The sequence below is a fragment of the Zonotrichia albicollis genome, chromosome 11 (assembly GCF_047830755.1).
Source record: "Zonotrichia albicollis isolate bZonAlb1 chromosome 11, bZonAlb1.hap1, whole genome shotgun sequence".
Lineage (NCBI taxonomy): Eukaryota > Metazoa > Chordata > Aves > Passeriformes > Passerellidae > Zonotrichia > Zonotrichia albicollis.
In genome coordinates this window covers 15,431,705-15,457,679 of record NC_133829.1, presented here as the reverse complement: position 1 = coordinate 15,457,679, position 25,975 = coordinate 15,431,705, and the positions used below count along the sequence as shown (strand labels likewise).

General features: G+C 40.9%; 3 protein-coding genes across 10 annotated transcripts in view; 2 read left to right on the top strand and 1 right to left on the bottom strand.

Annotated features, from left to right (window-relative positions):
• ACSBG1 (acyl-CoA synthetase bubblegum family member 1) overlaps positions 1-7,558 on the top strand; it is a 37,627-nt gene extending 30,069 nt beyond the window's left edge. For all 4 annotated transcript variants that reach the window (XM_026793930.2, XM_005487805.4, XM_026793929.2 and 1 more), the window contains 3 exons: positions 236-375; positions 1,365-1,611; positions 2,691-7,558. In XM_026793930.2, coding sequence (XP_026649731.2) covers positions 236-375; positions 1,365-1,611; positions 2,691-2,767 — 464 coding nt within the window. In that variant the 3' untranslated portion in view covers positions 2,768-7,558. The remainder of the gene's footprint in view (positions 1-235; positions 376-1,364; positions 1,612-2,690) is intronic.
• Positions 3,899-18,272, bottom strand: IDH3A (isocitrate dehydrogenase (NAD(+)) 3 catalytic subunit alpha). Its single transcript, XM_074549504.1, has 11 exons — positions 18,115-18,272; positions 15,931-15,993; positions 14,137-14,220; positions 12,913-13,027; positions 12,190-12,377; positions 11,041-11,174; positions 10,368-10,470; positions 10,217-10,281; positions 8,050-8,134; positions 7,410-7,562; positions 3,899-5,532 (listed from the first exon to the last, which is right to left on the bottom strand). Exons 1-11 carry the CDS (start codon positions 18,139-18,141, stop codon positions 5,449-5,451), a joined length of 1,101 nt encoding a protein of 366 aa, XP_074405605.1. The 5' UTR covers positions 18,142-18,272; the 3' UTR covers positions 3,899-5,448.
• An 80-nt stretch (positions 18,273-18,352) lies between these two features.
• The window catches only part of CIB2 (calcium and integrin binding family member 2), a 37,160-nt gene continuing 29,537 nt past the window's right edge, over positions 18,353-25,975 (top strand). Inside the window, exons 1-2 of one of the 5 annotated variants that reach the window (XM_074549506.1) lie at positions 18,353-18,823; positions 19,993-20,051. Coding sequence is in view for 2 of the 5 variants with exons in the window: in XM_014267581.3 (XP_014123056.1) it covers positions 24,059-24,109 (51 nt within the window). In the remaining 3 variants the exon portion in view is untranslated. Of the gene's footprint in view, positions 18,824-19,992; positions 20,052-21,464; positions 22,231-23,480; positions 24,110-25,975 lie in introns of those variants that run through there. The other 4 variants (XM_074549505.1, XM_074549508.1, XM_014267581.3 and 1 more) reach the window with 4 other exon arrangements.

Here is a 25,975-nt window from a genome sequence, read left to right as displayed (position 1 = left end):
ATATCTGGAGCAAATATACTGAGGGACAGCTGAGAACTTGAGCACACATTTGAAAAATAGTAGCATTTTTGTTTTGAAGCTAATTAATAGGATTTGTGGTATTTGAAAAATATTGTCTTGGAAAAAAGATCTCGTATTTTTTATGTCAGCATAAGAAGAGCAGGTTGAGCCAGACATCAGCCTGATCTCTGGAATTTATTTGAATGCAACTAATAGCCTTTCTTTTTTTACCTAGATTTAATTATTACAGCTGGAGGTGAAAACGTGCCCCCAATTCCAATTGAAGATGCTGTTAAAAAAGAACTTCCAATTGTTAGTAATGCTATGGTGATTGGAGATAAGAAGAAGTTTTTGTCTATGCTCCTGACCCTAAAGGTAAACCAGTTTTAATATTGCCTTCAGTGAAGTTATACACCTGCACCTAACATAAGAATAATAATTTTGAACCATTTGTTAAAAGACCTAAAATTAGATAGGAAGATATTAGCAGGGGGAAAAATATGTATCAACTACAGACAAATGTAAACCTAGGGTTACCTGCTCTGCTAAACATCCACATATTTACTGCTGTTTCTTCTACATGTACAATAAGAGCTATTTTCTATTTAAATGCAAATTTTATATAAGAAATGCTGGAAGATTGAGAAGCCTTTGTAACAGAACACAACAATAGTTTTTATGCTTACACATGAGCAAAACCAAGAAATGTTTCTGTTACGGGCAAACTCAGAAACCTTCCAACAGAAACATTTCTGTACAATTTGTTATTTTTATAGCACAAGAATGATGACCATGGAACAAAATAATTAATAGCCTTGCTGTGGTATAAGCTTCAATTGAGAAATCACTGTTCTCCTGAAACATTTGCACTTCAGTTCTGTGAACATACCTAGTGAATGCCACTTCGGTGTTTTGAAGTTGTTAACCTCTATGACTGATACTCTCTATCTTCAGATACAATAGAAATACTAATTTAAGGAGTCTAGGAACACTTCTATCTCAAGCTGTTTATATTACACCATAATAATTCCATTGAACATGAGCTAAATGTTTCCCTGTAACAATGGAGTCATTTGGAAAATATGGCAGAAATTCAAGGTCAGAGATGGACTCTGTGGCCTAATTCATTCACACGTTTCAAGTCTGTTCATGACATCTGCATATAAGCCGAAAATATTTACATTTGGTAGCTAAGTGGAAAGTAAATCCCTGTATGATCTGTAGGTGTTTCTGCTTTTTAAGGCTTACAGAATGTTTGTGTGTTTATCCTGAGCCTTCTTCCCAAGGGGGAGGGCCTGGTAGGAGATTCTGTTAATGCCTTTTAAGAGTGAATGTTTAATGAATCACTTCATTTGGTATTTTAGAGTGTGCTGGACCCAGATACATCTGATCCCACTGACATTCTCACAGAGCAAGCCAGAGACTTCTGCCAGAGGAGTGGCAGTAAAGCCACCAAAGTGTCTGAGATTGTGGCCACAAGAGACGAGGCGATCTACAGAGCCATCCAGGAGGGAATCGACAGAGTCAACAGCACTGCTACCAACAGGGTTCACTGCATTCAGAAATGGATCGTCCTGCCAAGAGATTTTTCCATTTCTGGGGGAGAACTAGGTAAGACTTACTGTTTTATCTTGAGGTACACAAAGTTAGGAGGCTGCTAATCTAAGAATATTCAGTACAGGAGGAAAAAATGGTTACGCAGTGTGTGGTAACAAATACAAAAATTGGAGTTTTTGCTGCGCATACATTTATGAATCTGTGCTCATTTGCATGTAGAGCTCTCAAATGTCTGATTGTTTTGGGTAATTAAGCAATTTTGGTAAATTCCATGTGCATTAAAGTATTAATGACTTCCTGTAATAATACTGAAAGTGATGCCTGGAATGGCTACCTAGAACAGAGGCTGGACAGAGTTAAAGAGAAAGGGTAGGTTTTTATTGGAAGGTCCTCACAAGGTACACCTTGTGAAGGCCTTTCAATAAAAGTGCAGGATTGTCACAGAGAGTGTCACACCCAAGATGGACAACCATCACATGTTGTTTGGACAGATGGAAGTTTGGTCTATTTGCATATTGGAGGTTAATGTCCAGTTCCAGCTTCAGACAGTGGAATCTCATTCCCCTAGTTTGCCCCCCCCCCACTTCACTGTAGTTTACATTTTTTGGGGCCTGTGAAAATAAGATAACCTTGGGTTTCAGGCCTAGAGAGAAACTTTTTTTTCTGAATAAAGTGGGAGAACAGTAGCTGACAGGCTATGGAGTTTGAGAGCTATACACTAAAGCAGTCCTAATCTGGAAAACATAAAAGCTAAAACTTAAGGCATCATAAGTTTCTCTTTAAAAGAAAACAAAAAAAAGCAGTAAGATAGTGGAAGCCTGATAATGGAGCCCAAAGCATATTACCAGGCTCTTTGAATAAACTGGGAATAATTTAAAAGCTTCTAAAAATGTATTTCTAGCAAAAAAATAGTAGCCAGTTACCACTTTATCTGCAGCTCCCTTTGAAGTCCTCATGCTGATGTGGAGGCAACCACACATATCACATTTACTTCTCACTTTTAGCATTTATCTGTGCTGAGAGGGGGGTGTGTTCTTCCCAACAGGCTCTTCAATAAAATACTCAGGCACTGAAGCACAAACTGAGTAGGAATTTTTGTTCCTATTTCTGGAATTGATTCTCCCTCTTTTAAGGTCCCACAATGAAGCTGAAGCGTCTTGCTGTGCTCGAGAAATACCGAAATGAAGTAGATTCCTTCTATAAAGAATAAAAAGTGTTTCCTCCAAGCATTAAGAAAGATCTGTGAACAAAAGGAAGTATTTTCTCATCAAAAGTATTAACAAAGATTTATGCTTTAAGTTTGTAGTCCGTTGAACCAAACCACTAGAAAGCTGCTGTCGATTTAATTGTTCCTGACACTCACCTGATCATTTGTCCTCTTTTTACAGAAGCATTTTTCTGCAGTGTGTCCATTCTCCAATTCTGCTTTTACTTTATGACCTTAATGACTAAAACATCTTTCTGTTGTATAAAGCAGATATGACTAATTCCTCTAGATTGAAACATAACTTTTTTTTTATATAGTCTTCCATTTTTCTTTTTTTTTTCTTTTGTTCTACAGGATGTTTCCTGCAGCTCATGATATATTTTGCTAGATAGCAGTACTGCTTAATGAAACTGTCATACCACTCTAGTGATAATTATTAAAAAAAAATTTAAAAAATCAAAAGGGCTGGGATTTTTTTTCCTTTCCCAGAGAACACTTTCTTGTTCACTAACATATTTCAGAACCTGAAGACATTCTTGTTTCTGTAATGCCTGGAATTCAGACTTCTGTGAACATAGCAGTTCGCTTCTTAAGTCCATGTTGGAATAAGTATTGCTATTTCTCATAAAAAGAAATAATCAGAAGTAGGGCAATGCTTCCTAAGACTGAAAGGCACAAAGGAATAACTACAGGAGCTCTCACATTAAAATGCTATGACAGAAACTTCTTTAAAATTGTTTACAGTGCTATTCTTTGAGCAGTGCTTGTCAAATGTTTCAATATGCATGTTTCAATATTCACATTGCACTAATTCTGACAAATGTGGGCTGCATTTCTTCTTACCCATATGCAAAATAAATCCTATTATGAGAAGGGAATGCTTGGCACGAAGTTGTCCAAAGGGTGTGCTGTCAGTGATCTCTGGCAGACAGCTCCAGTAGCTCACACAGGCAGGGCAGACCACAGCCCGTTCTTGAGACAAAGAAATGATGCAGAACAGGATAAGGTTTCCATAAAAGTTCCATTACCAATCTCACACATCTTACAGACCTAAGATTTGTTGCAAGTACCAATAATCAGCTCAATATATAAGACAAGACAGCACCCTAGGATTATAAAAACAAAACGAGCAACAGGACTTTGAAAAGTTTATTCTTCCCCATCTTGTGCGCAATGGTAATTCAGAATTTCTTTAACAATATTAATCTGAAGGAAACAAGGAAGCAGCAGCTGGGAAAACACAGAAAGAAATGTTGCCCTATTCACAAAAAGCTGAGTGTGGGAGGAATAAATCTCCTCCAGCATGTTGTTAGACTGTATAAAAACGCTGGGATGCTTACTTTAGAGAGTGACACCAGAAGTTGTTACTCCTAAGTTGTTTTTCTTCTGAAACAACCAGCTGTAAACAGTCATACTAGATATTACTGCACTTCGTTACTTTCTATTAATAAAATGAAGCTGTAAGAAGCCTGCTTCTGGCAGGAGGGGTAATCCTGTGCTATACTAACAAGTATGAAAATACATATTTACTTGTCAGGTGCAGGAATGGAAGCAATACCTTGATAGTTACAGATCAGAATGACTCAAGTGACAATCTGCATCTGATGGGGAGGGGAAGGGAGGGCAACGAGTTGCTTTTGCACCCATTAAGCTTAGTAAGCAAGGAAAAAATAGATTCAGATCCCCTTGAATAGGGATGAAATGTATTTCTGGAACACAGGCACCAGAGCCAAACCGCTGATCTGTCTTAATCCATTTAGGACTTGTCTCTTACATTCAGAGTTTCTAGAATAAAATTACTGGTCAATACAGCACGACACACTGAACAGACTGTGCAGGAACTACAACACAAAAAGCATTCTAGCCGAAGTCATGAAATATTTAGTGTAAATTTGCAAAGTTAATACTTTCCTCTCACAGTATATGGTGGAAGTAATTTTGTACTGTTTGCTCTCATTAGAGCTCTAATGTAAAGTGTGTTTCAGAGAGGAAAACTTGTAAGAATTATTTTGGTATAGAGATTTGAAAAATAACTTCAGCATTAATTTTCACCCCTTGTTAATGGTTGTAAATTTGTTTAAAATACAGAAATAGATTAAATCTCTAGAATTTAGTATTTCTTAATTCATGTCTTTTGTGGGCAGGGCTGTATTTCATTAATCACCAGAGTATTAAAGTGGTTTTCTTGTTGCTTCTAACACAAAATTGCTATTTTAAGTTATTTCATACCCGTTTCTGTGCATGAAGATCATCTTGTGCTACTCTTAGGCTGAAAACCTATGTTTTTAATTTCAACAAGATCAATAAAGTAGGTTTTAAACATTAAGGTGCATTTATATTTCACTAATCTGTCACTGGTTTGTTTGCATAATTTTTCTATGTGGAAAGTAAAACTCTCTAACTGAAATATTAGACAGTTACAGTGCCAATAAAGGAATTCACTTACATAAAAATGTTCACCAGATAGAAAAAAATAAATAAAACAAAGCACTTGGAAAAGTCCACCGAAAGCAGGCACAAGCATCATTTGTAGCCATTTGGACTAGATTTATTAATGGAGAGGCCTCAGCTAAAAAGTTTGCTCTCAAGAGATAAGCAAACTCTATGCATGTGGATATCAGGTTACATATATTTGTACTCTGTGACATGTCCTTCCAGAGTCCTCAGCAGCAGCAGGAGGAGGTTTAGTCTTTGTCCTGTACTCGGCGGCAGATCTCATCTGTGAATTCCGAGCACTTGGCATTGCCTCCCAAGTCTTTTGTCAACACCTGAAAGACAGAAAGAAAAAAATAATGTTACTGAAATGTATTATGGTATATCAGTCTTGTCTCTGAACAATTCTGGATGTTCTTATGATGTGTTGTCTATGGATGGTTAATAAGGTGAGCAGGAATACATCAAGTTTGAGTTCTGCATCCCAGAGAGACTTTGTCAAAAAGGAGAGAAAACCTGAGTATCCATGAAGTACTTATAATGTTATCAGATTTCAATGTGATTTTAACATGATTTTATCCTAACTACAGGAATAATGTGTGTGTGTGGTCAAAGCTCTACAAAGTGCTTTAGTGGTGTAATTAATGATTAAGTATTTACATCTTCAGTAAGAAGTTTGTCCTTCGGAAGTAAAATTCATATACAAAGGCTCAGCACAAGGACAACTAATTGAGAGTAATTCAGAAATATTGGGTCTTTTTTTAAATGAAACCCATGCAGAACAAGCACACATAACTCTTAATGCTGCATGTTAACAATTCTCAAAATTTGCTTTGTTTATTTAAGAGAGAGGAAATATAGAGTTCAAAATCTCTTTCATCAAGTACAACTCCTGTCTGGCATCATGAAGACAGTAAAATAAAAATAAAAAAGTGGGCAACATTACTTGTCCAACCTAGCTAGATTAAAGCACTCTAGGAGATAATTAAAATTATCAGTTTCCCTCCCATACACACAAATCTTATTAACTTGTTGAGGGGAAGGGAGGAATAACAAGCAAGAGAAGCAATCATGGTTACTATTTTCGGATGTTGTAATTTAAATTGCATTATGGGGCTTTTCAATTAGAAAGATTGTCTCCATTGTGAGCATATAATCGTAACATTGTAAGTAGCCGTGTCAGGAACTTGCACTGTTATCTTCCATGGAATTACTGACCTGCTGATGGAGGATATCATTTCCAGAGCAGTGAATGGCAACTTTACAGGAGCACCTCTTTATTCAGTTGTAAGTTTAGATTTTTTGTTAACTGGCTCCTACATACAGCAAGATAGCTGCAAACTTACAAAATGATGACAACTTTTGGTTTCAGCATTCTTGTTACTTTTAATTACAAAGCAGCTTCTCATGGTCCTGCCTAAAATAAATGAACCAGCATGACTTAGCTAATCCTCTTTAACTACAATCTTCAAAATCTTGACAACTATGTTTTCAAGAGTTGGACATGAATTTAGAAGAGTGAACCAATAATGGTAAGATCACAAATTTGTCATGTTTTGGAGCATAAGTCCCCTCTCCCTCCAATATCCCATCTGAGTCATTAATCTGAAGACACTATCTTCCAAAGAGAAACATATACAATCCTCAGAGGAAAAAAGTTAATACTGGATAAAAACTGTTCTTTTCTAGTCAAAAATGAGTGAAAGTAATAAGAATGAAAAAAGAAAATAATTAAGCTGAAGAAACAGAAGTATTACAGTCAGTACTGAAATGCTATACATCCAAAAGTGGATGATGAAGCCTGGGAAAGGCAAATGAGTGTCCTTCACTTCAGGATCCAGATTTCAATATATATGCTTTGTAGGTTTCATAAACTTTATAAGTGAAATGCTAATAAGAGTTACTTCAAACTCTGATCCCCTTCTTGAAAAACAGCCATCCAGTTCACTATTCTGGAGTTGATAAAGCTGTGGAAATCTAAGATGAGCACTGCTGAGACAAAAGGAATGCTACAGCCTGTCCCCTTCTTACTGCAGGGCATATTTAATATCACCAGACATAACAGAATTACTGTCAGAGGACAGGGGCACTGCTCATGCAACAGGCTAGCTCAGCAGGCCATCCCCCACCCTGGTGTCAATCTTCCATGTTAATTCTTGCTTTGATAGGGTATGATTTTAATTCAGTGCATTTATTTGCACAGCCACGTTACCTTTCCATCTTTAATTGTATCGAAGCAGGCTGACTCAATCTTGGAGGCGTGTTTGTGCATTCCCATGTGGCGCAGCATCATCACAGCACTCAGAAGGAGGGCAGTTGGATTTGCCATGTCTTTTCCTGCAATGTCTGGTGCTGTTCCATGGACCTAGAAATGAGAGTAAACCTATCTGTTATGTCATTAGGACTGATTAAAATGTCCTAGGCAATTGTGCAAGCAACCTGAGCCACAGGTCTTCATGTTAAAACAGGACTTACTTTGCTGTGATACAGTCAGTGGAAAGGAGATACCAAGGATCAAAACAATTCAGTTCAAAGACATCAGAAAGGGAAAACTAGGTAACCTAATACCTTTAAGTTGAGCCCATCAAGTTCTATTTTATAGAGGGTATTTATCATACAAGAAAGTGGGAAAATAAAGTATCGGCCAAAAAATGGATATGCAAAAAACATACATGGAATATTTACTTTAACCAGTCTCTCAGGGTAAAGCTTGAGTATCTGCACCTTAAAAAAGAGTTCTAAGAAGATCTTTGTTAGATAAATGTCAGCCACATTGTATGGAATGGAAAGTTTAGATTCTCAAGCTGAGACAAAGTTATCACTGATCTCCCTTTGTGTGTAACAAGACTTACGGATTCAAAAATGGCCACGCCATTGGCACCAATGTTTCCGCTGGGTGTCACTCCAAGACCCCCAATGAGTCCAGCACACAAGTCACTGAAAAAAATCAACCACCAAATTAAAGAACCCATGAGTTTTCCCATATATTTTCCTCTCTGCAAGGTATTAAAACATTTTTGTTTATCAATCAGCTGCAACTATAATCTCATTTATACACCTGTACAGTCTGAGATTAATATGGAAAAAGAACAGATGCTGTTAGCCACCTGTACCCCATCAGAACATTGGAAAATTCTTAGAATTTAGCAGAAGATAATGTAATAAAGGAAACCTAAAAGGAAATTCCAAATACTAGAATAAAGCTGATAAGACACAGGCAAAACAAGAAGTACTAGAAGCACAGCATATGTACAGAAGTCTCAAAAACAAATTACGTACAGTTCCCTTCAACTACACAAAAATCTTACTTCCTCTGCAGGGGCCCACAACTACTTTTCATATGTAAATTCCTTCTAAAAATGTGGAGGAATTTTGCTCAGGTAGGTGAATTACTGGTGGTTTTGTGGTGTACTATGTGCAGCCTAAGGAAGGTTTTCCAAGTGACACCAGACTAGCTGTTCCCCTCTTTACTCAACAGCCTGCAGGTCTCAAGTCTGACATTAGCAGATCATCAGATATAAGCAATCTGCATTTGGTTTCCACCAGAACTACCATGGGGAGCAACAAACCAACTGTGCCTGTTGTCATCACACTGTAAGTCCTGAGCTGAACACACTGATTAACAAAGTTCTTAAAACTCTGTTTCACATCCATACATAATTATTGCCTACAAACTAAGCTAAGTTAGTCCTTAGCTTAGGACTAACAAGGAGAAAAGTTTGGATGACTTTGCAGAACAATATTTTAAGCTAAAAATAAACCACTTAAGTTACAAACAACCTGGGGAAAAACTAAATACAGTCTGCATTTGTCACTCTAAATATTTAATTGTCTTCTACCTCTTCAGACCTATTCAGTCTAAGGAATATACCTGGCATTTTGTTCATACTTTTAGAGCAGCAGGTGAGATCTCACCCAGTGGTGACAGTGTCCTCTTCAAGAACAGACTCAAATTTATTGAAAATTTTTAGAATGAAGAAATTTTTAATGGAATTTCCATGACAACTTTAAAATGGTGGATAATGAACTCTCTGAAATGGTATTGATGATGCCACTCCTCTGATTTGATCTCTCTTAGTTAATACTCACACAGTAAGAGCTGCTGTGCACACCTTCATCAATTCTTAAAACAAGAGGCATTGGTTAGAAATCTGGTTTTTCTTAGTGTGCACAGCCTTATCACAGAGAGAGTGCTGTTTTAAGAGAAGCTTAAGAACCATTTTTTCTTAAGTTACCTTTAAATTTATTATCTGTACAAAACCAGGAGATGGATTCTAACATGTGAATAGTCCAACTTGTAAATAAAAATTCCAGTTCAGGATCTTTCCTCAATCTCTCCTTAGAGGTGTGAGAAGAAACTATTTTACATAATACACTTAATAGTCCAGATTAAACCACTTCATTTTACAGGTGTTTAATGGAATTTACACTTAACCAAATAATCTTACAGATGGAGAATGTGTGCTGATAGGTTTTGTCTTCAAGACACAAAGAACCCCTAGTATTAATGTTATTCAAATTAAAATTTAATTTGACAGTAAGGAAAAGTAATACATAAATCAAGAGCTGGCAGAATATTAAGAGGCCACACATTTAGTTCTTCAGTGACTATGCAGACTGATTTAAATGTATATGAGCCCCCTGTGTACATCACAGTCCCACAGAACCCTACACAATCTGTTTTAGTGCTGAGGATGAGAAAGTTTTTCTCCAATATCTAACCAGGCATTCAATTCTCTATTTCAATGTCAGCCATTATATTCTTCCCACATTTGGAGAAATTTCTCTCTGTACCATCTGAACAATATTCATAGCCTCCATAAGCAGAAACAGATAGTTTAAAATAAAAAGTACATTCTCATCATACAGCCCCACCCATTAGTATATTAATAATTGAAGCAGTTAATGTCTGTTAAAAAGTGTGAGTGCATAAGATGATCTGGCTTGCATGTGACCTCAATGATTGTAGGGAAAGTATCAGTATTTTACATGTTGGGAGTTTAATGAAAATCTCCATACCTGAGGATGTCACCGTACAAGTTTGGCATAACAAGCACATCAAATTGAGATGGATCTTGAACCATCTAGAAGGAAAGATATTTTCATTCAGGTTAAGAATTTAAACTAAAAAAAAATTTAAAATAACCCCAACTAAAACATAAATACTCACATTCAGACATACAGTATCCAGATACATTTCATTAAATTTAATATCTTTACAGTTTTCTGCTGCCTCTCTGCATTTTCTCAAGAAAAGCCCATCAGACATTCTCCTGCAATTAGACAAGCAAGAGAATATTTCAGTTATTGTAAGGAAGCATTACTGGAGATAAAGAAAACTGCATGCAACAGGGGTTTAATTAGAATTCAGAAACTTGATTTGTGACTATTCATCCCTCCTAAAAAATATTTCTGTATCAGTAGTTTAAACAGCATATATTAATTATCAGAATGACTTACATTAATTTATGAAAGGCTTAGTGAATTTGTGAAGGTGATGCCACATAATATCACATGTGTTATAACTCAGTTCAGTTTTAAAGATACCACCCACTTTCATCCTCAGTTTTACAATTAATTTTCGTTGTTTAAAAGTTTCTAAAAGAAGAGGTTTGGGAGGAAGGATTACTACAAACTTGCTAATAAGAACATTGTCACACAATTACCAAAGTATCAGTATTGCCCATTTTTCTTAGGAGGCATTTACTTGAAATTTTCCCATTTTACTGACTCCAAGTGCCAACAACAGAAGTTTCACATTTGAATAAGACTTAGGCAGTTATTTATGATGAAATTTTTGGGGATTTTTTTTTTTGTTTTTCTCAAAAGAAGTGTCAACATACATGATATTTGCCTTGTGCACAGCAGTCACGTGGCTTCTCTGATTGTTTCTGGCATACTCAAAAGCAAACTCTGCAATGCGCTTGCTGGCTTCCTCTGTGATCAGCTTGATGCTCTGCACAACCCCATCAACAATCTGAAAGACAGGAAGTGCATCAACAGTGCAAGTTCATTCTTCCCATGTGGAACCAAGCAGCAGAATTCTGAGTGAGGCAGAATGCATTTCACAATGGAGAAACCTTTTTATGGGTGTCAGACATTAAAAAAAATCCAACCGAACCCCAGTGAGATGGGCAAAGTCAGCAGTGCTGTGTGGGAACCCAGGGCATCCCTCTGGCTGTCCGAGCAGCCAGGACCCCTGCCAGGGGGCTCAGAGCCCAAAACACCTGTGGGTTTGATTATGGCCTGTGGAGCAAGTTACCAACCTTATATGAAGGTCAGCAAGCCACAACAGTTTAGGTAGAATGATAGTGAAGTTATCATGGGGTGGAAAAGTAGATTTGGGGTTTTTTGGTATGGGGGTTCAGGAGGCAAGATGGAGGAAACTGGGTGTGTCCAGCCTTTCTTCTTGGCCTCCATCTTCTGCTGTGATGTTGGCACTTACAGACTGGTTTAGAGTAGAAGCTCACTGTCTAACATGGGTGATGGGTATTAGAAAGTAATTGTAAACATTGTATATGTAGTTTTTAGTGTAAAGACATAACACAGCCCCAGGGCCAGGCAGAGTGTCTGGAACTGTCCTGCTGGACCTCGGCAGGGCAGGAGAAAATTTTTTATACATAAGATACAATAAACAACCTTGAGACCGAGAAATTAAGAGCTCCAACTCATTCTCCAAGCGCCCAGGCTGGGAAAAGAGACTTTTTAACAATCTCAGGGTCACAGCGACCCAGAAAGGCCCCAAGAGTGCTGCAGCAGAAAGGCAGCAGAGGCAGCAGCCATGGCAGAAAGGCAGCAGAGGCAGCAGCCAAAGCAGAAAGGCAGCAGAGGCAGCAGCCATGGCAGAAAGGCAGCAGAGGCAGCAGCCAAGGCAGAAGGCAGCAGCAGAGGCAGCAGCCAAGGCAAAAGGCAGCAGAGGCAGCAGCCAAGACAGAAAGGCAGCAGCAGAGGCAGCAGCCAAGGCCAAAGGCAGCAGCAGAGGCAGCACCCACCACGTGCTCGATGCCGCTGTACTCGCCCTCGGTGTTCTCGCGGATGGTGACGATGTTCACGTCCGTGTAGGGCGTCTTGTAGCCCTCGATGGACACGCACGGACGCACGTTGGCGTAGAGGTCAAAGGTTTTGCGCAGCAGCAGATTCATGGATGGGTGCCCTGCAGCGATTGGGGTCTTCAGAGGCCCTACAGAAAAAAAGGTACACAAGGATGAACAAGAAAATGAACTCCTCCATGGATCTGAGAGCAGAAACTATAGGTAAAGTTGGACTCCTCCAGAGGATCTCCAAATTCCTGTTTAACCCTTATGGAATGCCATGGGAATTCTCTGTTCCCTCAACTACTGCACAGGCACATTCATTGGTTGGGTAAGGGCCAAACTGCCTTACATGGAACAGATTTTACAAAATGTATTCATTAAAACATACAAAGATACTGCTCATTAAGAACATAGTTATTGCATACTGTTGTGTATCTTAGGAATGCCTTCTGCACAGAGTCCAAAGGTTGTTATGTAAACAATTTCAGCTACAATAACTATCAAACTTAAGGCCTGGAAATTGCATGAACCTTTCCTGCAAGGACTGTTCCAAGATTACAGACAACTACCTGCCAGGCTGTCCCCTATTTTATTGTGCTACAGAGGAGGAACTCTGGCTTTACATCAAACTCATGAGAAACACAATAGTATTTAATATCTGTGTATTAACCCCTAAAATACCTTTTAATCCCATTTTGTTTTTATCCATGGATTCTTTGGCTTCTGGGGGTATCATCCACTTCCCTCCTGGTCCTTGGATAGCCGTAACATTCCTCTCTTCCCACTGAATAGGTGCCTAAACACACACAATCTCTGTTAACTTCAATGTAATGATTTTGCTTCAAGTTTTAACTATCACAAGAAGGTGTGTAAGGAATTTTGTCCAGGCCTTTCTAAACAGTGTTTTCTCTGGTGAGTGAGGGTTTGAACTAAAGTAATTTTTGAAAAATATAATTAAGTAAGTGGAAATTAAATAGTGTGAGCAGCAAATCGTCATAAATGTGAATACCACAATGGCACCCTAGATGTCATATACACAAGTGCTATTTCTTTAAACGTTGTAGAGCTATTGAGTTTCTTGTATACAAGGGACAACATTTTAAAGCTGAATTCATTGAGGACTCATCATCCCCACTGACTGAAAGACTGAGTATGACATAGATGTACATCTGTTATCTCACTGAAAATCTGCACATGCTCCACAATGCTTTCTGAATTTGCATTCACCACAGGACTCTAAGTAGAGACAGGCTGCCACACATTCATTTCATCAGGAATGACCACAAAAGAAAAGATACATCTTCAAAGAAACTTCATGTTTTCAAATCCATGTTGGATAGTTGTAATACAAAGGGAATATGCCTGGGTACTGTTACTCATGTGGAACAATTTAACAGGCACTGAAGAGCTGTATTTCTTTCAAGGAAACTTGACAAGCTCTAGTGAAGTTTCTCAGATAGGTAAGGGAAAGTTCTTGGATACTGTAAGTTTTCATCTCACTGAAGTTAATGTGTTTGGCAGCACAGCAATTGGATTGCTAAAATGAGCCAATCCTTTTACATACACTTTTGACCTGCACTTGAAGTCCTAATAAATGAAAGAACATCCTCTGTCAGTTACTCAGGATTACTACATCAGAGTGATTTCACATGACACTGAGTTCGTATTTCCAAAAATCAAACACAGCATTTGCTCTCAAGCCTTTACTCCTCTGTCAGCTAACAGTTTCAAGGCATGCCTTGCTATCACATTCCTGTCAAACTCTTTCTATTGGAAAGAAGCTTTAATAGCTTAAATATGACTTAATCTTTTAAAAGATATTTTAAGCTTTTTTAAATATGCCTAATTAATATTTTTTGCTGTAGTTCAATTTGCAAAGCTTATAGCAAGACAAATATGACTTACTTTGGCAGCATCAAAGATCTTCATGACAGCAGCAGAAATCTCGGGTCCTATGCCATCTCCTGGGATTAAAGTTACTGTTTGTACCTAGGTAAAGAAATATCAGTAGTACAACAAATGAATGTTTGCTTTCTACATAGAAAACATCTTCATGTGTTGTAGGAACCAAGTAACTATTAGAAAACAAAATAAATTTTCCTTTACCTAATAAATATTCACTATGAAGAACAGCAGTCCTGGACAGGAGAAGGACTGGCTTGCTTTCCAAGGGAGTGTACAAATGTTTTGAGAGAAATGTTTAAAAATTCACCTACTACCTATTCCTATTTCACAACAGAGGCTGAATGTGAAAGGCAGATTCCTGCTCAGTACTACTTGAAATTAATTAATGTAGCATGCTTTCCTCTGGAAATCTGGAGAGCAAGCTGTATTACCTAGTTATGGCTCTGTTCCACATGTCTACAGTATAATCAACATGCTGCATGGTACTGACACATGCTAGAAATGATTATGTGTATGAAAAGATACATTCACCTTAAAAAAAAGGTCATGCCAAGCTGAACTTCTCAAGTGACCTCCTAAAACTCTCAGACCCATTTTAAACAATACCAACTTATTTCCCTCTCATAAAGTTCTTGGTTTTGTTTCTTTTTTATCATTATCAAACAAGTAAAAAAAAAATTGCACAGCCGAGGCTCAACAAATAGCAGGGGAAGAATGTATTCTTCTTTGAAGAAAAAGATAAATTATCATCACTGTTCTAAGGGTATGTGCTCCAGCTCATTTTGTTTTATTTAAAGAGATCCAACAGCTTTTATGGGCTCATTATTACCTACAGAAAAGGCAGCTGACATACATTATTTGAAAAACCCCCAGCAGAATCAACTCACAGGCCAGAACTTCGATATATATTGACTGATGGGATTTTTCAACTTTTGAGCCAAAGAAATTTACTGTGCACAATAAATAAACAGAGCTTCAGATAAAAGAGCACTGCTGCTGAGCCAGCTGTCAGTGGTGAAATGCCTTGAGAACAGTATAGAGCTGTCTGTCAGCACTGCAGGGCTCCACCTGAGCCTGAAACTGTTGGTGTTCACTGGAACCAGGGGTGCCTCACCTTGTGATTCTTATACTGTATAAGTGACCTTTCAGTTTTTCTAACTTTGTACCTGCTGTTCTACAAAACTTATCATGTTAGATAAGTTCCTCTAAAAGCCACAGTTCCTCTTGAAGATTAAGTCCTGCTTAAGAGTGCTGAGCCCTGCTCCTGTCTTCACCAAAAAAAGGCCCATGGGCACTTCAAACACATACACAAAGAAGAAGGTAAATCATCTACAGGGAAATACACGTCTAAGATAGTTTAAAGAGGACCTTGAAAAGGCAGAATTTTAGATGCAAGGAGTTCTAAAAGCAGCAGTAAAGTAAATCTAGTGCCTAGAGGGAAGTCTGCAAAAGAAAGAAAATGAGAAGCTTCTCAACAATCTTTCTACTTTGCCCAATATATATTTGCTCATTCCCAGATGAATTCCAGAACACTGGCTTATGTCTGTATTTTGTGAAAACTTTCCACACCACTTCTATGTTTTGCTAGAGCCTTTGATATTCTCACAGTGATGTGCAATTGCCAATGACAGTGATTAACAGATAGAAATCCAGGATGGCATTAAGAGCACGCATGTTCATTTGTTTGGCCCTTATTTTTTGGGAACGTAAGAATAACAACAATGATCTTATGAATTTCCAAACCCACTTATTGAGAAACTTCTTAAAAGAAAAAAATGGGACTATTATACTCACAGCATTACCAAAACTTCTGGTCACCTTTTTTTGGCTTTTGAAAGCACCTAGCAATCGAGAAACCTGCAAAAATCCAAACCAAAAAGATGCTCTTTTACTGCACAAACGGGATTTTACAAGTTTAACAATATTGCAGCAAATCTTCTTTTTAAAGTGATATTGCTTTAAATCTCCTAACTCAAAGTAGTATAAAAATCCAAATGAAACCAGAGTACCCAGTGCTTTGCCAAGTTGCAGTTGAACACTCAGAGCAGCAACTCCTTGTGAGTATTCTTAGCACAAGGTGAGCCCAGGACAGCCGTGCTTTGCCCCATGCTCTGTCCTGCCCGGGGGCCCTGCACCCCACTGGAGTCCTCTCACACACGATGTTGGAAGCAAACATGCAGGAAAGCAGGAACTCTAACCAAATACATCATATGCTAAGGACAAAGACATGCAGAAAGCAAAGTGAAAAATCGAACACTTCACTGGGAGCAGCTGGGTGGACAGTATCTTTACGCATTTCAGGTGATGTTTCCAAAACTACTTTACATTTTAGTGTCACTTCTTCCATTCAAACTGTGGTGAATTTTGTTCTTCTACCTTTTATACCTGTAGGTGTTGTAGTGCTGCCTTCTGCATGCCTGATGGTTTTTTTAAAGTGGAACTGAAATGCACATTGAAGACAAAATTCACCATACCAACAAGTCTACACATCACAGTCAAAGAATTACATCTTCTGAGTATTCTGAACTGGCATTAAGCTTCAAAACTGGGATGGTATCTAAGCTTAGGCTCTTGCCCAGCTGAGCTCCATGGACAAAATCCTTACTTTGCAGAAAAATCACAGCCTCCCAATCTTAACCTCTCTAGGATTATTGATGCCTCTGGGACTTAAGAGTCAGAAGACTTCTAACTGCTCACACTACTTCAATTCTGCCATACTCACACATGCAGGCTGTCTGCAGCTATCAGGCTAGAAATGACTTTCACAATTCGTATTCCTCTCTCGTCCCACCTGCATTTGTTATTTCTTTACTGACAGAATGGTGTGTAGTAAAAGGAACAAACTATGTTGGCACCAACAGAAACAACTAGAAATAATACAATTCTCATATTACAATGATAATAAATTAACAAATTATAAAATAATTATCGTATTGCAATGAACACTGGGGGAGAAGTAATCTAAGCTAGATCTATTTTTACTTGTAGCCCCACATGAGATGTACAAGGTCACTGCAACAGGCAAGCAGAGTTTACCAAAGCAGGCCCTATGGTTGAGGATGAAGGCAAAGCAATCAAATGAAAATATGAGGTTGACTGTACAGGGTGTTCTCATGGCAGCTCCTGCACATAGAATCAGGACTGACATTCCAGAGTAGCCCTGGGAAGGGCACAGTCTGTCTTGTCAGAAATCACGGGCCTAGTACATTATATTGAAGTTCAACATTGGTAACACCAATAAAGAATCCACCCAAGGAAAACTGATCCATTCTGACCTTAAAGTCACGTGTCATGATTAGCTCTTGAGCGTTCTTCCTTACTTTAGCACATAAGGTTAAATGGGGCGGCCCCAATGACTTTGCCTTAAGCAGGCTGTCATTTTAAAGATACAAAACAAATTTCATTTACGCAAGGCAAAACCCCGTATTTCCGTGACAGCCCCGGGATACGGCCTGCGTTTCAGGATGGTTCAGAGCTGCAAATCCCAGAGGACAGGTGTGGGGACCAGAACATGGCCAGCCAGAGCCCGGCAGCGGTTCTGCCCCGGCGGCTCTGCAGTGCCCGGTCCCGCGGGCTCTTTGCAGCAATGGCGTTCCGGGCTGTGCTGGCTGCCCCGTGCGCACCGGGAGCTGCCCGCGGCCGCGGTGGTCCCGCCGCTGCTGTGACCTCTACGGCGCGACCTCTCCGCAGGCCGCTCCGAGGGATGGCGCGGCGCCCCCCCGGCCGGGCCCGCTCGAATAACGGCCCCCGCGGCCCCTTCCCGCCGCCGGCCCGGGGAGGGGGGAGGAGGAAGGAGAGAACCCGCGAGTGCCGCGGGGCCGCCATTCGGCCCGAGCCCCGCGGCCATTCCCCCTCGGAGCGCTGCCAGGGCCCGGCGGCACTGCGACCTTGCGGCCGGCGGCCGTGCCTCAGGCACCACCAAGCTCCGGGCGCGTCCCGGGCGCCGCGGAGTAGGGTCCGGCCCGTCCCCCTGCCTACCGTGGGCATCCACGCGGCCGCGGCCATGACGCTCCCGGGCACCGCGGCTGCCAAGGCCCGAGAGCTCCGCGCCCGCCGCTAAACCGGAACCGGCGCGCGGGGAGCGGCGGCCCCGCCCCGCCGCGCGAAGCCCCGCCCCGGGACCGCCGCTGCGGCATCCACGCGGCCCCTCAGCTCCCGCCCGCCGCCGCCTGAGGCGGTCCGAGCCACTTCCCCGACCCCTCAGCTCCCGCCCGCCGCCGCCTGAGGCGGTCCGAGCGTTCTCCCCGGCCTCTCAGCTCCCGCCCGCCGCCGCCTGAGGCGGTCCGAGCCACTTCCCCGACCCCTCAGCTCCCGCCCGCGGCGGTCCGAGCCACCTCCCCGGCCCCTCAGCTATCGCCCGCCGCTGCGTCAGGCTATCCGAGCCGCCTCCCCGGTCCCCCAGCTCCTGCCCGCGGCTGCCTGAGGCGGTCCGAGCCGCCTCCCCGGCCCTTATCCCGCGGCCCGGTGGAGGTGCTGCCGGGGAGCTCCCGCTGTCGGTGCGGGAGGCGCCGAGGCGGACGGACGGCCTAGTGCCGCCGGAGGATGCGGGGTCGTTTATGGGAAAAAAAAATACTTGCTAAGAAAGACGCCAGATTTTTCAGAAGCCTCTTAAGCCCATGTAAAGTGTTTAAAACAAAGCTGTTGAAATCGGGACAATTTAAGACTTCATTTTGCCCTCATTTCTGAGGTTAGTAATAATAACAACAACTTGTCTCGTTATTTTTAAAAGCTGATTCTGTGTCAGTCGGAGGAGCGGCGGGGCCCCTGAGGGCGCAGGGTCCGTCCCCGGCAGCTCCGCGGCCCGGCCGGGGACAGACACTGTGAGGCAGCTTGAGCTCGCACCTCTGGGAATGGCCGCTTTTAAAAACTACCTCTTTTACACTTGGCAACATTAAAATTTGAGATTTGTCCCAGATTAATTTCGTACCAATTTTTGGTAATAGAATTAGAAGATTAACAGCCTTTCCAGTTACTTAGCTCATTGTTGGTAACTATATACATAGCGGCCAGATATATTCATGTTGCTTTCTTGTGTTTGTGACTGTATCTGCATCTACATTGTTAGGTTGCACTTGGATTAAAAAGTGGGGGAAGGGAAGATATTGGGGAGATTTCTTTTACCCATTTTCAACACCCATTTTCCTATGTCTTGTGGGTGTTACCATAATAATGCTACAATAATAAGGCGTTAACAGTGGCTGGTTTGGATCTGTTCCGAGAAGGGCTGCACAAGACAATAATAAACCCATGAGTAGTTATTTTGCTTAAGAAAATAATGCCTGTGAGGAGACAACAATACTGTCTTTCCCCTAGTGATCACTGTATTGTCACTCCCTAGGGGGAAATTAATTATATTATGTTTAGCCTGCTAAGGCAACCATTACATGTATTATTATTTTGTCCCTGAGGCAAGATACTGTCTTGTGTAAAATACCTTAAAAAAAAAAAAAAAGGTTATGTCTATTTATTATGGATAAATTAGGCTTAACAAAATGCACTCAGAAACCTCCCTTTTCTAACGTGGGGTATTTTTAAGCTAGATAGATAAGATCATAAAACCAACACATTTTCACACAAGGTTTTCCTTTTTGTTTATTTTCTTTAGCATTAAAACTCCCTAGAAAGTTTCTGCTCCTCATAGTGAAGTCGGCCGCTTTCCCTGGTTTGAGAGACATGAGTTTTGCATGTTTCTCAAGCTGTTTATTCATTCCTCAGAGCTCAGAGCATCCTCCCATCCACCATGTGTTGGAAAAGCAACTTTTTAACCCATTGCAGTAGCAAAACCTGTAATTTTTTGCTTATTTTAGATTTTCATAACTGCGTATTTACAGTTCATGCAATTGTATTGTTTTCTAGCTCTGTAGCATCTTGAAGGAACTTTTTTTTTTTTTTTTGCTCCACAGCAGCTGTATAAGGTGAGTGTTATTACTTTATTTTATGCAAACAGAATTTTGAATAGCTTTCTAGTAATAAAACAAATCCCAAAATCTCAGGGGGGATTTTTACAGCATCAATGGAGGATAGAACTTCTCCCATTCCACACAGTGATCACAGTTACTCACACCTGCATTGGGGCCCAGGGACTTGTGCAAGGTAACAACAGAATAAATGTTCAGGCAGCCCCTCTGAATCAAAACTGCTGTTTTGGCTAACAGAGTAACTGTTCTTTATGAACAGTTATTGTGCAAGGAAACATCTGTGTGAGAGGGAAGCTGTTGGAATACTTGGTGTAATGGGCATGAAATTTCTTAGGTTGCTTTCTCCCCTACTAAAAGCTGTAGCAAACCAATATGTGAAAGCAGCAGGTGTGCAAGGTGGTTGTTAAAACTCTGTGTGGATCCTCTTGTGGTGAAGTGGTCTGTTCAGAGCAGCTTGAGCCTCCTTTGGTGAGGGATTGGAGTTTATACTTAAACCACCTTCACATTCTCACTGCATGATTCACAGAGGCAACTCAAGGTACTCTGACCTGTCTCTTGGAGGCCGTTAAACTTACACCTCTCCTAATAAATCAGATCAGTCACCTGCTGTGGCAGCCAGGGCTTGCAACACTTCAGAGCAGAGAGATTTGCACCAAAGGCTGTGTGGAGCTGCCAGCCTGGCACCTCCCACTGCCTGAGCTGTGCCCAGCTGAGGCCATGGCAGCTGACAGTAGCACACTGACAATAACACCCATCCTGCTGTCCAATACTACACTGGGGGGGTGAGTAACAGTGGATTTCCTGCTATGGGATTTAAACTTCTAAAGCAAATGAGCAGGGCTGTTTAACCATTGTCTCTGGTACAATGGGCTGTGAAATGGCAAGACTATTCTAGATATACTGTCCCCCTTACAAATACAACCTATTGCAAGATGTTTGTTATCTATTTCTAATAGCTTAAAACCACTCAATTTGGCAAACAGTTTTTTAAAAACTGAAATATAGTGAAATGTAGTGCTACTGGTAGTATTTAAGGTCAGTTCTTGCTGTGCACATTGAAAACTATAGATTTGTTGCAGCAACATGCAGGCAGTAAGTTTGGTTAACACCCAACTGGCAAACAAGGTAATCTTTGATAAACAGGAACAGATAGAAGTCCAGAAGAGTAAACTGGAAGATCATCTGAACTTTGACATGTACAAACAAATAGGAGTGAAAAGGACTTTGTGTATTCTACTGTCTTTAAATTTGACCCAACTGGCACAGCAAGGTAATTGTGCATTGAGCTGTAGTTACCTCTGTGATGTGCTTGAGAAGAGCCAGCTGGTTAACACTTCTCTCAGAATCCTCTGGCATACTTTGTAACCACAAGTAAGCCTTACCTGGTTAGTGCTTTCCATTAAGCTCTGCTGCTATTTTACTGCTGTCATTTTGATTCAAAAGACAGAGACTTTCTGATGAGTTTGGCATCTAGAGTACAGGGGAAGCAGCCAGGGATATAAAAGCAGGTGAAAAACCAAGAGATGGGATGTCAGCTTTTCACCGTAGGAGTGTTGTTAAGCATACAGAATCACAAGATTAAAAGATACTGAGCCATATCCACCCCTGCTGATGATTAACTTCTGTATAATGACATTAGAGGTAATTTGGCCATTTATACTTAATCTGATTTGCATAGATGGGCAGCTTGAAGTAGGTGGCTGTGAATGGAATGCCATTTCATGCAAATCACTTGCCTAAGTATTGGCCTGGTCTGATTGAGAGCAGCTGTTATCTCTTGCATTTTAGTACCACCAGATCAGAGATATAAGCCATGCTTAATTATATGTATAACCACTAAAGCCAATGATGGAACTCATTCAGAGTCGAGGACAGGTAAGAACTTTCAGAACAGTGCAAGTTCTTAGTCTCAAGGGGCCCTTATATATTATTGGTTGTTTTGATTTAAAAAAATTGAAATACTGTATTTTGCAGGTTTTTAAAAATTATTTTTAATATTCTGACTTACCTGTGGAGAACTTTTTGGAACATAATAGGAATCCAATGCCGCTACACACCAGGGAAAAGGAGACAAAAAGCACCAGTGGCTGGGGAAACAGAGATGAGTTTTGCCATGTGACAGTCAGTACAACTGTGTGGTATTTGAACAGGTGCTTGCTGCTGTCTTGGTCTGATAGTAAATAATTCTGTTTGTATTTTCCTTACTACTGTAGCTTCTTCCCTCTTATTTTGAAACTCTGCTGCAATATGCTGTATGGCTAGAATGCATTCTTTGATGTTACAATTCTGATGTTTGCTTATTGCTAATAAGTCTTATTGCCTACATCCTCATCCCAAGGCATTTATTTTGTATATGGGATATACCTTGTAATTTTTGTAGCTCAGGGCAGTGCTGGTTTGCAGCTAATCAAACCTGCATTTCTAAATCTTATAATTTGAATAAGCCATCTCTTACAACAGTCTGTGGTTCAGCACTTTTTAGAATGTTTTTACTCCACATCCAACACACTTCATAGGATGTTTTTACTATGTTTACAATGTATTTGCTTTCACTATTACTTTTAAATGCTTGTTGTTACATGCCAAGGTGAAGTGAACTCTTATTATCCAATCCTGGTATCAGGCCAGGATCATTAGGAGCTGTAGGGAAAAGCACACGATAATTTTCCAAGTGTTTTTATTAAACTTGCTATCTTGATGAGGGAATATTGACCATTGGCAGACTACAAATAAACAAGTTGGAAATTTTACCCTGTTCTGTTCCAATGTGCCTGAATGGAAAGTGAGCTTATAATGGGTCCTTCATCCTTTCTCACTCAGACTTCTTCCTGCTGTTGTTATAAGAGCTTATCATTCTGCAGATGTTAGATAATATGATTTTGTCTGTCTGCTTCTCATAGATACTCTTTTATTTTTTTTTTACTTTCCCGTCAGTAGGGTTGTGGTGCGCTAAAACACACCGTGAGCCCTCTACTGGCACTTTGTGCCTTTGCTTTAGCCTGTGCTAGAGGTCTTTCCTTCCCAGCTGTGCTTGCTTGAGCCTAAGGAGGGAGGATATTGTCTGTTTAACTACTTTAATCTTGCTGACTTTTAAAATTTAGTTCATGTGCGAAGGAGTCCTTGTGTTCAGTGCTGAAACCGGCAGTTTGGTACCTTTGGGGGTGAGCTCGTATCCTCGCTAGGCGCGGTGCAGACACGAGTATTTCCCGCGGGATGGGGCTGATGAGTGGGGCTGATGAGTGGGGCTGATGAGTGGGGCTGATGAGTGGGGCTCTGTGGGGCTAATGTAGGACACGGTGAGGCTGATGTAGGACTCGGTGGGGCTGATGAGTGGGGCTGATGTAGGACTCGGTGGGGCTGATGAGTGGGGCTGATGTAGGACTCGGTGAGGCTGATGAGTGGGGCTGATGTAGGACTGAGTGGGGCTGATGTAGGACTCGGTGAGGCTGCGCCCAGCCGCGCTCCCCGGGCAGCCCGGGGCAGGCAGGGCAGCTCTCGGAGCTGCCGGGGCTCTGCCCGTGCACTCCCCTGTGCCCAGGCTGGCTGGGGTGCCCGGCAGTACGGCTGCGCTGGGCAGCGCCGCCGGCTGACGCAGAGCTGCTCCAAAAGCTGGAGGTGCCGTGAGGAGCGCCCTGAGTGAGACCCCGAGAGGAGAGAGCTGCGTTCGGCTGCGAGCGGCTGCTCGGGCTTTGGGTTATAGAAGCTCCGTATGCCTCTTAGAAAAGCATCTGAAAAGGGGCAGATTGGTATCCCTGGTTTTGCACGACACCTGCCTGTGATTTTAACACTTTCCTTCCTGGCACACTCCAGTCAAGCCTTTGAAAAGATTTCCCAGACTGTGTCCTTCCTCACTGGGCAGGGGCAATCCAAACCAGTTCAATGCAGGCTCTGGGATTTTTTCAGCGCACTCACGGAGTATACGTGCTCTAAATGCCTACAATACAGAGGAATCCAGCTACTTCTAATGGGATGCATTTGCCGAGAGGAAGAATTCCTCATTTAAGATGGGCAATAAGCAAACAATATTTACTGATGAACAGCTAGATGCCTACCAGGTAAGATATCTTGGTTTGCATTCGGGGATGAAAGGGAGTAATCTACGTATGTTTATGATTTGGGTTTTTGTTTGGTGTTGGGAGTGGTTTTTTTCCAATATAATTGAAGACTTTCTTTCTAACCTGCATGTATATATTCTACTGTTCCTTCCAGCAGCTGTAATAATATTCTAAGGCTGGGTTATTGAATATATTAAATTAATTCCCTCTCTGTATAGAGGGAGAAGGGTCACATCCTCAGTGTCTGAACTAGGAAGCAGAATAAAGATTGTGACTAGCTTGGCAAAAGTGTAGCACCTTCTCTACCTGATGCCTTTTGCTGACAATAGAGCAGAAAGGAATAAAATAGATCTTGTCTAAATTCACGTCTCCTAAGGATGAGTCAGAGAAATATGCTTAGTGTAATTCCAGAATAGGTGTTGTCATACTTGTATCCACTCCTGGAAAACAGTTTCTTACCTCATCGTAAGTAAGTGGGCATTTCATGTCAGGGGTAATTTGGTACTCCTTTATTTACTTAACATTGTATAAACTGCTTTTAAATAGGGTAAAAAGAAAAAAAAAAAAAAAAAAAGGATCTCCTCCTAAAACACGTTTTTAGTCATGTTTCAGCATGCTGCAAATCTCACTGAAATGAATTTCAGGAAGCTGTCTGCCCAGCGGGCATCTTGAACAAGTTTCTGAAAATACAGTGAAGCAAAGCATTGAGTAGAAGTGTGCTCAAGAAGGATAAAGATTTAGTTTATCTTGTGATAAACTAAAGATAGACCCTTAAGGGACTGAGTAACTTAATAACATTTTACCTTTGTGATCTTTGATTAAAACTATTGAAGTAGAATCTATTGTTTTAGTTACTAATTTTATTTCAATTCATTGCTAAAACGTGGACTTGTCAGAGGTGTAAATGTTGAGCCATGGAGTGAGGCCAGGTGTGTATGATAAAATGGTTACAACCGTTATCCCACACTGAAAGTAAGGCATAAACTAAATGCTTTTATAAATACCTAGTGCGGTTTTTTGTCATTGTAGGAAATGTCACAGTGGGCCTTCTTAATTTCCACTTTGTTACACTTCTCACCAGCAGACTGTAATGCATTAATCTAAATTAATGATCTTAGACTTAACAGTCCAAGATCCAAAAAAGCTTTTTCGCATCCCTGCTGGAGAGGGGAGAGAGAAATCAAAGATCTGTGAAGCACCAGTCTCCCTACTAACAATAGAAGTGAACACAAAGCAGAGCACAACTGCAGTGAAACAAAACAAAATCCAAATGTAATTAATGTTATCCTCTTGACATAAACTGGCAAATGCAAGAGCTGAAATGTCATCCCTAATTCAGTGCTCTTCATGTAGAAATTGCCTCTCTCTAATGGCTTTTGCAGCCCCTGCCTTTCATAATGCTGTGTAATTGATCTCAAAGCCTGGCAGGAGTTTGGCCCAGTGGATTGAGTCGCCTTTGGGATTTCTCTGTTACAGGCAGACTTGCAGTTCATTAGTGTAGAGCTGGACAGTTTTTGACTATGTTTGGCAAGTACCATAAAATAACAGGTTTCAGGACAATAAGTGGCCTGCAGAATTTGTCAGGAAGGAGTATTAGCCTCATGCTGTGAAGAATCAGATAAAGACATAATTTTGATGGTGATTTGCCTCTGATTTATTAGTTTTGCATCTCTGTCGAGTCTTTTAAACAAAAAGATCCTGGGCTGGCTGCTGGAGCCACCCACACAGAGAGCTCTTGCCTCTCCACACCATCCTGGGCATGGAATTGTACTTTGTACTTTGGCTTGGAATTTGCTGTCTTACCTGCCGTCTTCTCATTTGTGGAATTTCTTCAGAATAGAAAAAGGAAGAATGGGACCACGTTTC